The sequence below is a fragment of the Cardiocondyla obscurior genome, linkage group LG26 (assembly GCF_019399895.1).
Source record: "Cardiocondyla obscurior isolate alpha-2009 linkage group LG26, Cobs3.1, whole genome shotgun sequence".
NCBI classification, from domain to species: Eukaryota; Metazoa; Arthropoda; class Insecta; order Hymenoptera; family Formicidae; genus Cardiocondyla; species Cardiocondyla obscurior.
In genome coordinates, this window is record NC_091889.1 from 697586 (window position 1) to 710582 (window position 12997).

Below are 12997 nucleotides of genomic sequence, written 5' to 3' on the forward strand. Positions count from 1 at the left end.
CTTCTTTAAAGCCCCGAAACGAATCGGATTGTTAATTGCCTCGTGCTCACTTAAATCGTCGTTTCGCTTAAATCACGATTTTAAATAGCAAAAACTAGATCGTTTTTTTTTTATCAAAGTGATAAATCGAAGCGGCCGCGCTTTTGGAGTACCGACGGACGGCTAAGCTTCGAATCCATCCTGCGCGCTCAAGAGGGCACCAATGGAAAAGACAGGCTTTGAATTTCAACACCGAGACTCTCGAAACTTCGTATTACACCTTTCACATTTATCCGAGGCTCGGAACAATTCTTTGAATTTATCGCAATTTAAATTTCACGCATAATTGCATAATAATATACGTGCATACGCGACATCGAACGGTTTAAGCTGCTATATATATACGTATATATTTAGTAGTATATTTTCGTTCTTGTAGTTTATAATTTATGATCGAATTATAAAGTCGCGGCGTGTTGATTTAAGCCACTCGATAAGTTATTTATGTATATGTACGATTATTTGCTTGTATAATTCGATAAACAATCGCGAATTTTTTTCCGACTTGAAAAATTCTGATACGGTCTGCAATACTTGGTAAACTCGGCGTCTCGACGAAGATCTCTTTTTTTTTATAATAATAAATCGTTAAACATTACCGAAAGAATCAGTCGAATCAGCGATTTCACGAGATCCGAGCGCTTTATAAATATTTTATAAGAAACGGTGACCTCGCGATATTAAACGTCAAGAAAAAAAAAAAAAAGAGAGAAGAAAAAATACCGTTAATACGTTATAATTATATCGATCGTTGCACGCAAGTCCGACGCACGCTTAAACAATTTGACGGTGGGATGCGTCGAGGCGGTTTAAAAGTCCGAACGCGATATTCGAAATTGGAGCTCGCGTGACGTCTTGCGAGCGTCGGGTTTCGTCTTTTGCATCGTTGGCGCGAAATTAATGATGCGCAGGCGACGCGCAGCGACGCTGCCGGACGGTGCCGCGATCGGCGTTAACGGTGCCGGTTCCGCCGCAAAGTGGTCGGTTCTAACGACGGGGTTACTCCGCTTTTTGTGTCTCTGACTCGTGAGATTGAATTTTGGCCGACAAGGGTGTAAATCATCGTTCTCTGAGATCGTCGCTCATCGCCGGTGAAACGATCGAATCGACGTACATACACACGAGCGTGCGAAACGCTCCGATTCTGATATTCCGCACGCACGTGTGCGTACATGCGAAGTTCGATTAGCGGAACGACCAGACGGGGAACTCGACGACGAGCGGCCGGCGAGCAGACGTTAACAGAGTTACCAAATCGACCTGAGAATTCCTCGCAAACATGCAGCCGAAAATGCAGTCAAAAAAAGTAAACAAGAGATAAGTTCGTAGCACGACAAATTTTTTATAAAAATTTATTTCAGGAAGATTTATCGAAAAATTAATTTATCTGCGAATGTATTTATAAAAATGAGGAAAGAATTTAAAGGAATTTACGCGGTTGAATCATAGTTTGATTGCTTAAACGTCTTAAATAAAATCTCGGGACGCTACATGGTTATATCATTGGTTAAGTCGAGTCTTGAGATCGTTCAAATCGAACTTGAAGCGATTCGACTGTGAATGGGTCACGAAGCGGCGTGCACTTCAAGGAACACGTGGCGCGGTCTCCATTTTTGCGGCGCGCCAACGATTTAAAGGGATTTATGAGGAAATTGAGAATTCTCAGTTAAAAGCCTTAAAAATCGATTTTATTATTACAGGAGTTTTGAGAAAGAAATTTTGAGAAAGACGAGAAGCAAGAATCGATATGTTTAAGATTTTTTTTCCTTTTTTCTTTTTTTTTTGGCGCGCGTTTATCGGGATCGAAGAAAAGTAAGGTAAAAGCCCCCCCGCTTGGTCGAAGGATCCTAAAAAATGCAAAGAAAAAAGAGAAAGTGGAGCACGTGCCCCTGTTCGTAATTGTTTCAACTCGTAAATTAAATTTTTTCCTTCCCGCACGTTCCACATTTCTGTAAACTTTTCGTCGCGGTCGTGAAATCCGGCCTTTTTTAGCTGCGCTTGCTTTCACATTTATTATTCGGAATGAAGTGACCCAGACGGTATTATGCGGGCGATGAATGAGGCAAAAAAGCCGTAAAAAAATAGGCCGAGAAAACCTGCACTCGGAGCTCATTCTATTTACGTCAGTCCTATTGTGTTCGGTGCACGAAGCGCCGTCGATCGGCCACGGTAATTTTTGTTTAAAATGTTATCGAAACTAGAGTAAAAAGTTTGCAGCGAAACATCGAGAACGGAAACAGAAGGAGAAGAGGATTTCTGAAATAGTTTTGTTTTACAAAATCGAGAACACGTGTCTCGATATTTTGTTGTCGTGGCGCGAACCGAAAGGCGATGCTAAAATCGAAAGGAAATACAACGATGAAGCGCGCACGTTTAATTAAATTAAAAAAAAAGATGTTTTTCTTTTTTTTTTTTTAATCTGTTTTACAAAATTAGAACGAAATAATTTTCAAAATATCGCAATAAGATAACGGCAGGCACAGATCTATATTTCTTAAACATAGAATAAATCGCGGTGCGCGTTATGGCGAGCAAAGTTTCCCGCTGCGACGATCAGCTTTCTGCATCTCGCATCCCCGATCCGATGAGGAGGATCGGTCGGAAATCGAAGGGATAAGGAGACGTGCTCCAATTCTTACGACGCGGGCCCGAAAGAGGAGATTAGGTCGCGGCGAGGCGCAAGGACACCACGTGCGAGGGTACAACGTCGCCGAGAACGCCGTTTTCCGACGAGAATGATCGATAATCGGGGGACGAAGAGAGGAGAGAAAGTCGCTCGCGTATATCGACGAAACGTGCCGGCACGGTGGATTTTCGCGGCGAAGGATATTTCGCGCGCATGCACCCCGTGCGGGTTTTCCCCTCGCGATGACAGATCGAACGAGCAGTCGGGAACCGAGAGTGTTTCGCGAGGCGCGCGCGCGCACGTCAGACCGATTTGTGCCGCACGTCTTTTTTCGGCTGGTGACCAATTGTTTCATCTGAATTATCGTCGCCGTTCCACCCTCGGCTGCCACTCGATCGGTCGATGCGCTCGGTAATATACGCCGCGTAACCAATGCACACCGCGTACGCGGAGACGTTCCGTTCCTGCGTTGAAACGGCACGTGCATCGGCGCTTCCTTTCTCGTGGGACTTTGTCCCGGGATCTGATCACCGCGAATTCGCTAAATCGCTAAGTAAATATATTTATTTCTCTCGTTCGAGATACGTGGAATCGTTTTTGTCGTGGCGTCACTTTTGTCATTCGAAATGCCGATGAACGTCGCTCACGTAACACGAGATCCGCAGAGTACATGGCTTTATTTCTTTTATTACGCACGTGTGACGACCGAAGATATCGACTTGTCAAAATCTTTGCTTTTGTATTTTACACTTATATTTATACTTGAATTATCACGAACTAAGTGCACAAGCATCTATTTACTCACTTTATCCACCTCTTACTATAAGTTTTTTGTAATGTTCGACATCGAACAGGGCGTACAAATTTTATTGCCATTTTCCGTAATTCTCTCTACTTGTATGTATTCACGCAATGCAAATCATGATCATTATCATTATATTATAAAAAAAAAAAACAGTAGCGCGCACGTTGCTAGGACGTACACGTATCTAATTTGTAATTATTAACTTTAACGAATACGATTAACTTATTTTATTCATCAAATATCCATTTCCGTACTTATAATTCATCCATTAGTTATCTAATAATAATACACAGCAGTTAACACGCTTGATAAAACTTAATAATATTAATTCTCGATATAAGTTTAATCAAAAATTTAACTAGCTTCGTCTCTCTTCTCTTCCATTATATTAAAAAGCAATTAAACACAATGCCGTAAATATTAATGAAACCAAAGAAAATATTTTTCCCAGCGCGTTTGAAGTATGCGAATTAAAAAATGGGTTAATCTTTTTATTAATCGGAAATGTTATCGAGGCCACGAAGACGTTCTCTGCGCAGGTGCTCGCCGACGGCATGCGAGACCTTTCGATCGTACCTTCTTGACTAGGACTGGAAAAGGTGGTCATCCCTAAACGACGGAGGCCCGCGCGATTCGATCGATTTTGATAAAACAGAAAAAAAAAATTTTTTTTAAAAATAGAACAATGCTCTTGCAAGTTTCAGCGCGAGCGGTCGCGAATTTAAACGCGACGCGTCTGTCATGTGGCGAATTAATCGAAGAACCCGCTAATCGTTTTATTATCGATCACGTCTATTTACGAGACATGATATAAAGTCGCGAAGGCATCTCTTCCTTCGGACGATGATGGCTGGCTGAAAACATGAAAACCGATATCATTAATTTAAACGACAACGTATCGTCGAGATTAACCCCGGAACCATTCTCAGCTTCAGCTCCGACGCAACGGCGGAAATAAAAAAATTGGCTTCGATCGTAAGAAACGTTCTCGCGAGTTTTCTTTTTTTTTTTTTTTAACGGTAAATCGTGCGCAACTCTTTTTAGTCCGATAGGGCCGATAGGTTTATAAAAGAAACCTTCCGTGCTAGTTCTAAGGATTTTCTAAAATTCCTTCTTGTTTTATTTCGGATAATATCTATGAAAGAAAATAAAAATTCTTAATAATTATATTTGTTTATTAGACGTTTGGAGAAGATCGATTATTAAATATTTATTGAGAATATTTAGAGAGAAAAGACAAAGTAGCCGGCGATAAAAATAGCGAGTTATAGGTACGTAGCGTTGGTATAGGAGCACATTACGAAACTTTGATTAAGGTTGATCTCGACCGTGAGGCGCGTAAAATTTTAAACGCGCGGCTGGAATCAATGCCGCGCCAACGTCGTATAGGTATAGGTATAGCATATACATATAGACGTGCGCCGGCACGAACGGTAGGTAGGTAGGTAGGTAGGTACGGATGACATTTCTCTTGTCTTGTCTGCCGACAGATATCGATGTGGATGTCAAACATGGTGCAAAAGTCGGACAGCGGAAACGACGTCGCCGGCGAAGCCGGTCACCGCGTGCACGCGAGCTCGATCGACGACGAATCGTTCGCCACGACCTTGACGCATTAGAAGAATTGCGAATGTGCGTCGTACGCGATCGAAATGTCGTTTTTTGGACGGAAAATGGGTGGCGGCGGCGGGGGCGAGCATACCGGTCATAATTTGCAGGACGGCCTGTTTCAAATCGCATCGCAGGCCTGTCACATCCTCGTGCAAGTGAGTCGATCTCTGCGTGGTGACGTTTTTGTGTTTCCCCAGTACTTGATAAGACAATTACCCGAGCTCAAAATCGAACACGACGTCTCCTCTGACGACTTTATTTAAGATGCTCTGACTTTTGAAAGATATTTCATTTTCTCGTGGGTTTCTTTTTTTTTTTTTTATATTATTATTTGAAATATTATTGTGGGGGAGACGATATTAAAAGTAGTATTTGTAAAAAAAATTAAAAAAAAAAAATTTACACTGCAATTATCATATATGTATGAAGAATGTTTCACGTTTTGCTGAAGTACGTTGTGTCATTAATTTTTATCCTTGACGTCAAAGCGCACAATTTATCGCGTAAGATGTAAAAAGTAAGAAATACATTTACAACGTTCTGTATGTACCTACATTTGCATTCCGGAAACCAGTAAAACCGCATGGCACGCATTATTTTTCATGTTTGATTCATGTTGTTCATGAATCATGAAACATATGTAATAGTAACGTTTGAATCAATAAGAAGCTGATGCCGGCGTGTGTTGTAATCTTAATCGATTCGAATGTACATCACATTATCCACGCATACTTCGTTCTTTAAAAAGAAACCGTCTTCCTTTTAAGTTCTATACATTGTTCTTCATTTTTTCCTTAGACTCTTCTTTTACTTAACGAGAAGAACTTAATTAATTATACTCGCATGACGCAGCAAGAAATGCATTTGCACCGGAATGCATTGCGCGCTTATCTATATTGATAAAATTAATTTGTCTGCAATTTTAACAAAATTCCAGTTGAGTTTCTTATTTCTTCATTCAAAGCTGTAAGATTTGCGCGACGATGTAGTTAAGCCCTAAACGAAAAAAAAAAAAAGGACACAAAGTATGAATATTTAAATGTAACTTCTTGTAAATAGTATCGCTTTGAAATGTTTGAAGTCGGATAAGTGAATCGGAAATTAAAAGATATAAATGTCTTTTTATCTCTCTCTTTCTCTCTCTCTTTCTCCGTTAAGGTGAATAATACGCACAACGTTTCATACGGGGGTAGCAATAATGTGAATAACATCGCGTATTCCAAGTACTCGACGGCCGGCGGGTCGACCGCTCCGACGACGTCGTCGTCGTCGTCGTCGACGAGAAGTGCAACCGCAGCCAAAGCGTATCCAAAGTACGCGGAGCCGCGAGACAAGGACCAAGATGTGGTAGTATTGTTGCCTCATCGCAAGAACAGAGCACCGCGACTTAAGCACAAATTATCGGTAGGTCTTTGTAACGTTGTGCCCAATCAAATATACATAGACATATATAGTACATAACACGTGCTATGTATTATATGTATGTATGTATATGTATTTTAATTAGTCATATCGCTATCGCGTGACAAAGGAATCGAAGGGATCAAACGACAAAGATACATTCTTTTCGCGTAATTTGCTTGCTCAGCAATTTTACTAAGCAGTTTTGCTTACTTATTTACTTTGCCTTCGCAGCGATGTCTTTGCTTGCATTAGCTGGAATTTTATTTTTTGATTTCGGCAGGAAAAAAGAAAAAAGAAGCATGCATCGTGGGGTATTATGTTGAAAAGAGAAATTAATTTCCCTATAGGGATTAATTCTTAATTGAGAATCTTTAAACGCTTTATTTCTCTATAAAGGAATCACGTACGTTGATTTTCTGCTAACGGAGCTGATAAAATGGAAAAAAAAAATCCACGTACTTTTTATCGTATTAGCGACATCGACTTTATTCGTTTGTTTTCAGTTAAAATTTTGACTTAAAACGATAAAAGTATCGAATAAAGGATTTGTTGTTTTATATTATATTTATATTATATTGAATTTATTGAGCAGGTTTTTAAAATCTGTATGCTTAATTTTATTACCATTAATTTTATTAATGGTAATTTTATTAATTAAAAAAAATCTTACTTTATTAATTTTTTAATTCTGTTTTTATTTAATATTATTTAATATTTAATTTTATTAATTTTATCACCATTGCTCAACGTATTTACAACGTGATTGTGTAGATGTTAAAATACCACACGTTATATATGTATTCTGCAGACTGTATCCGAAAACGCACGGTTAGATGTGAATTCACCGGGAGGTGATGACGACTTAGAGTTATGGGATCAATCCGGATTTATGTTGAGAACCGACGTGGACGATCCTCTCACGAATGCAAAGTACGTATTCAACGTTGTAATTTTAAAAGTTTAAGTCAAAACTTTGGTGATAATAACTTAAAAAAACACCAACACTTTTATTTCGTCAATTACATAAAAGTAATATCATTTGATAAAAATAAAAACTCTACAATTAAGCTTTTGATTCGACAAAGGTTTACGATTTCTTCATTTTCATTAATTTAACGTATAAATTTTGTCTTTATAAATTATAATACAAATACAAGAAGCTCGAGATTTAAAATGTTTCAACGCATGGAAATGGTGACTGTCGTTCCTATGAGCTTGCGTAGCGAACAATAGCAATATTGTGTGATAATTTTCCCGTGTAAGGTGGGGCGCACAGGGATGGTGCAGACCCAGTTGCATACCGATAACGATCATATTGATTCTGATCGTTCTGGTTGTGCTTTTGCCGTTATTGGATCATGCGGCGGAAAAGTACTCGTTAAACGCCACTGCGTTGGATTCGGAGTCGTGCATGGATCATTGTAGTATATCTCTGGTGGAAAGTATCCCGGCGGGCTTGAATTACAGCAATAACACGGCGCAGCATGAAACGACATACGATTCTTGGATGAATCTCATCGGTATGGCACAAGACACCATCGAAATCGCGTCCCTTTATTGGACTATGAAAAGAGAAGATGTGTTTCCCGACGATAGCGCTAAAATGGTAAATCATATGCGATATAATAACATTATTATAGGATAGCCGACGTTTTTTTAACCAATTATTTTATTGCAGGGCGAAGAGGTGTTCCAGTCGCTGCTGGAAGCTGGAAGAGATAGGCGGATAACGTTGAAAATTGCACAGAATCTTCCTTCTCGCTTATCTCCGAACGTTGATACTCAAATTTTGGCTAAAAAAGCTAACGCACAGGTAATATTGTAACGTTCGCTTTGAAAATTCGAGATCGAGGAGAAGCTATTCGGGTTAAACGCAAAGTCAAAATTATTTTTAAAATTTTGCAGACAATTTTTTTATGCCTAATTAGTTTTGCGGTTTTTTTTTTATTTATTTTTTTTTTTTTTTTTGCCGAGTGTAATTTTTGAAGGTAACATATTTTTCTACAATTTTAGGTAAGAAACTTAAATTTTGCTGGGTTATTGGGCGGCGGGGTGCTGCACACGAAGCTTTGGCTCATTGATCGTACCCATGTATACGTTGGCTCAGCGAATATGGATTGGAGATCCCTCTCGCAAGTGAAAGAGCTTGGTTTAATGGTCTTGAACTGTTCCTGCTTAGCAAACGATTACGCAAAAATATTCGATGTAAAGAGAAAAATTAATTTTTAAAAGATAAGTCGTCGCCCATTCGTCACTGATCACTTTCTTTTATTTTACAGGTGTACTGGAAGTTAAGCGAAGATGGTAAAGTGCCTGCCACATGGCCAGCCTCACTCAGCACAAAAATAAATATAAATAATCCCATAAATTTCACATACATGGATAATAAATATAAATTATTTATCGCGGTCAGTGTCGTTTTACTTGGTATTATAAAAAATTGATTAATTTTTTTCCAATTGTAAAAAATACATGCGTTTATACGTACGTTACAGAGTTCACCTCCACCATTTTCGCCGAAAGGTAGAAGCAGCGATTTGGACGCTATTGTACATTGCATTGCTAAAGCGGAAAAGTTTATTTATATTTCTGTGATGGATTATTTTCCGTTAACAATATACACTCCCCAAATTAAGTACGTATAACTATGTTGCATATGCAGTTTTTACGAAATACACGTATATATAATATATATATAAATATCCTTTTTATTAACAGATATTGGCCTACTATAGATAACGCTTTAAGAGCGGCGGCAATCGAGCGTAATGTTAACGTGCGTCTTTTGATCTCTTGGTGGAAGCACTCTAGATCGTCCGAATCGTATTTTCTTAAATCACTGCAAGATTTAACGCACAGTTACCCAAAGGTTAAAATTGAAGTGGTAAATATTCCCTTGAAACGTAAATGTTAAGTTTTTTTCATTATACAAATTTACATTACTAAATCTTTAACAGAAAAGGTTTATCGTACCTACCGATCCACATTTGAACAAGATACCGTTCGCGAGAGTAAATCATAATAAATATATGGTCACTGATCTAGCAGCCTATATCGGAACAAGTAACTGGTCAGGAGATTATTTCATTAACACGGCTGGTAAGTCATTCAAATATTGATTATCACAAAAATTACGTCAGATAAATTAGCGTGATAATGAAAGCGTGCAGATGTTTTGCATTTTTGTATAAATAAGGTAAAAATATCACATATACGAATAAAGTTCCCGCAAAGTGCAATTAAATGCTTCATTTAAACTAATTGCAATGTTTATGTTAATTTCAGGTATCGGCACCGTCTTTGAAACTGTTGGTCATCAAAATAACGACAACATAAGACAACAGCTCGAAAATATCTTCCATCGTGATTGGTTTTCTGATTATTCTTTTCCGCTAAATGTAACCATAAACGGGTTTAATAATTCATGGGAGATATCGAGAAATTTATATCAGCATTCATTATATGAACCTTACATACATATTTAATTATTGGCAATCGCATGCATAACAGCCGTTTTTATCCGTCAATTTTTCCACGTTGATTTGATTGAGAAAAACTTGTTCTAATCGGAACAAGTAATATATTACATTGTGTATTTCTGTACCATATATTAGGTATATTCGTATATTCCCTTTGTTTTTTTTTTAATATTTTTGTATTATATATTTGTGAAATTTTAGTTTTTTTGCAACAGTGAATTGTTCAATATTGTAATATTGGGATTTGGCGATACAAGCAGACGTATAGATATACATACGTCTTGCTATTTACTTGTGAGGATTTGTATATGTATATCCACGTGGCGTTATGTAAAGCTATTTAGTGATTCAACAAAATTCAAATCCGATATCTCGTGTAGCTCTGAAACTATTACGGAGCTACGTTCAATCAGGTGTGAATCAACGTTACGTCTTTTATATAAATATTTTTTTTATTATTTAATATTATACTTAATTAAATAAAATCGGAATTAAAAATTAAGTGTACTTAAAAAACAATGAAACGTATAATCAGATTTATATATATATATATATATATTTTTTATGTATAATATTTTAATATGTTTTTTAACAATTAAGTGTGTATTTTTTGCAAACTTTATCCTCAAAATTTATTTGCGAATTTCTTTTTAATTTTTAGAAATTTCTTTGTGATTAAGACAAATGTCAGTTCTTCCTTTCTGCTGATCTCTCTTTATCTCACAACTTTTATTACTTACATCGTGCAATATTCGTGCAAGTATTATTAGATGCTGTTTAATAAAAAGGGTATAAAACGTGCCTTACAAAAAGTATTTTTACATTAAGCACGACGATATTAATGTACCAAAATGCGTCGATCTTGCATGCTCTTCCAAATAACTTGTGACTTCTCTAAAGTTTATCGGCTTCTACCTGTATTGCCTTTCCACTAATATATGCAAAAATGGGACCTGATTATAAATGTCTTAATAGGTATAAAAGAGAAAAAAAAATTTTATTAAAAGAAAAAACAGTTAAATAAATGGTTTGCTTTCTGATAAAATAGATATAATAATCGAACGTGTATAATACCGCTTGTGCGATTGAACAAGTACAATCTTCGTGCACAGATATTAATATCGTATTTATTTTTCTTGTCGTAGATAAAGTAAAATAAAAAGAGCGAGTCTAATAACGTTCAATAATAATGAAAACTCTAATATACTTTTATTACAGCACTTCGATACTCATATAATAATTATATTTAAGTGCAAGATGCATATTCAATTAAACAAAATGTGAGGAAAGTAATCGATGATAGGAAATACTGATAGTTTCTATAATTAACGAATGTCAGTGTCGTGACAATCTTCAATTGACCTTCCATTACTTACGGAATTGATATGAGGTAGAAAAGAATACAGAGTTAAGAAATGTAAATGTATCAATTTATGCCATTAAAGGAAAAAAAAAAAAATAACCGATTTAATTTGTTTTACGACGATTAATCGGCTTTCGATGAAGTATACGTCAATGCTATTGCTTTAATTCTACTGTAGTGTAAGAAATATCAATGTATAATTATGTCATATGTAAGTCTGCGCTACTGTGCGTATTATTAATTGTGAACAACGATAATTAATGAATTGCTTTATGAAATATTACTGTGATTGCGCGCGCAAACAATAAACAATATATAAGTTATACATAAAATTTTTTCTCTGCTGTATTCGTGCCTTGCTTTTAAAGTGTTAAAATGAAATACCTTAATTGTTTTATTCCGTGATAAATATAATAAAATTTTCAAACACTTTTTTTTCCTTTGTTCTATATGTTCTGTCTTTGTTCTAGCTTTGCGTCACAATTTTAGAGCAGTTTGCGATTTACGATATGTGATTAATTCATATTAATTTAATTAAAAATTTTATTAAATTGTTGAAAATAAATAGCTTTTTTAACTATTTAATTTTAGTTGGAAATAAAGTCTTGCACGTAGAACAAGGTTTGAAAAACAAGTTTGCAATAAAAACCTCATGATTTTAAGATTATTCAATGACATTTAAAATTTAAAGTTATTAATCTCGACCTAATCTAAAAAAACAAAATTTTCTTTTCTACAAACCTTTGTTTAATTATCAGAAATGTCTTTCAAGGAAGGATTTTATACAGTACTTCACACCGGTTAGCATTGACATCCTTGGCAATTCCCATTTAGCTTTTAAACGATGCTGAATAATCTTGAGTCCTTCAGATGTCTATAACGAACTCTTCAAGTTTCGTTCATCAACAGGCAAAATTTCATAGGTCTAAGTCAACTTTAAGCGAAAATTTTATTGCAGTTTTAGCAAGAATAAAAATTACTAACATCCCAATCGCGCGCATAACAATATACATATACGCACAATGTATGTAAAACGCTAATTAAATTAATTCTACAACGTTAAGTATTTAACATGAAATATATAATCCGTTTCTCTGTTTCGTTCCATTTCTTTTCAAGAAAAAGAATGTGGCTCAAATAATTTGAAACCGGAGTTGGATCACCTAGTTTTGGATGAGCCATTGTGCGCGCGCGTGTGTGTGTGTGTATGTGTGTGAATATATAAAGATACCTTTGCAAGGCTCTGTAAACGGACCCAATCTCTCAATCCCCTCCATAAGATTTTGTCCGGGCAACCGCTATTAATCGGTCAAAATCTTCACGAAACCGGTACCACTGTTCCGGTAACGTAACGAATTTTCTTCGTTATTGAAGAATTTGTTCGTGATCGTTATTTAAACACCGTCACCAAATAAACTCCTTCTATTGGAAGATAATTCACTATACGATGCTTTAATTTCCGCATTCCGAGCATACTTGTTTCACTGCAAAACGCTTGATAACAATTATCTTAAAATTCTTTTTTTTTATTTTCGCCCATTATAAATAGGGCGCTGAGGTGGCTTTTATTTTGAAGAGACATTTACGAAGAATAAAAGAATGAATTTCTTTATTTTTTTTTTTTTTAATATTAAGAACATTGTTGCAGGTGGTGAACGTGCTGGAGGAAG

At 36.4% G+C, this 12997-nt stretch overlaps 1 protein-coding gene across 4 annotated transcripts; it reads left to right on the forward strand.

Moving 5' to 3' along the window:
- The first annotated feature begins 1017 nt into the window (after positions 1 to 1017).
- On the forward strand, positions 1018 to 11760 carry LOC139111907 (5'-3' exonuclease PLD3). 4 transcript variants are annotated; one of them, XM_070672527.1, is made up of 12 exons: positions 1018 to 1345; positions 4961 to 5236; positions 6240 to 6485; positions 7294 to 7415; positions 7749 to 8091; positions 8164 to 8298; positions 8499 to 8690; positions 8765 to 8893; positions 8981 to 9120; positions 9204 to 9369; positions 9443 to 9584; positions 9771 to 11760. In XM_070672527.1, the coding sequence occupies exons 2-12, from the start codon at positions 5123 to 5125 to the stop codon at positions 9968 to 9970; spliced, it is 1929 nt and encodes a 642-aa protein (XP_070528628.1). In that variant the 5' UTR covers positions 1018 to 1345; positions 4961 to 5122; the 3' UTR covers positions 9971 to 11760. The 4 variants fall into 4 exon arrangements, with proteins under 4 accessions (XP_070528628.1, XP_070528630.1, XP_070528631.1 ...); XM_070672528.1 differs by lacking the exon at positions 1018 to 1345 and adding an exon at positions 2708 to 3076; XM_070672529.1 differs by lacking the exon at positions 4961 to 5236 and having other exon boundaries at positions 1019 to 1345.
- The last annotated feature ends 1237 nt before the right edge of the window (positions 11761 to 12997 follow it).

What these genes read in the sequence shown, in the direction of transcription:
- LOC139111907 (XM_070672527.1), top strand. Translation starts at nt 5,123, where the DNA reads ATGTCGTTTTTTGGACGGAAAATGGGTGGCGGCGGCGGGGGCGAGCAT. An exon ending in GACTTAAGCACAAATTATCG is followed by an intron (nt 6,486 to 7,293) that starts GTAGGTCTTTGT and finishes TGTATTCTGCAG; the next exon opens with ACTGTATCCGAAAACGCACG. An exon ending in TTATTTCATTAACACGGCTG is followed by an intron (nt 9,585 to 9,770) that starts GTAAGTCATTCA and finishes TGTTAATTTCAG; the next exon opens with GTATCGGCACCGTCTTTGAA.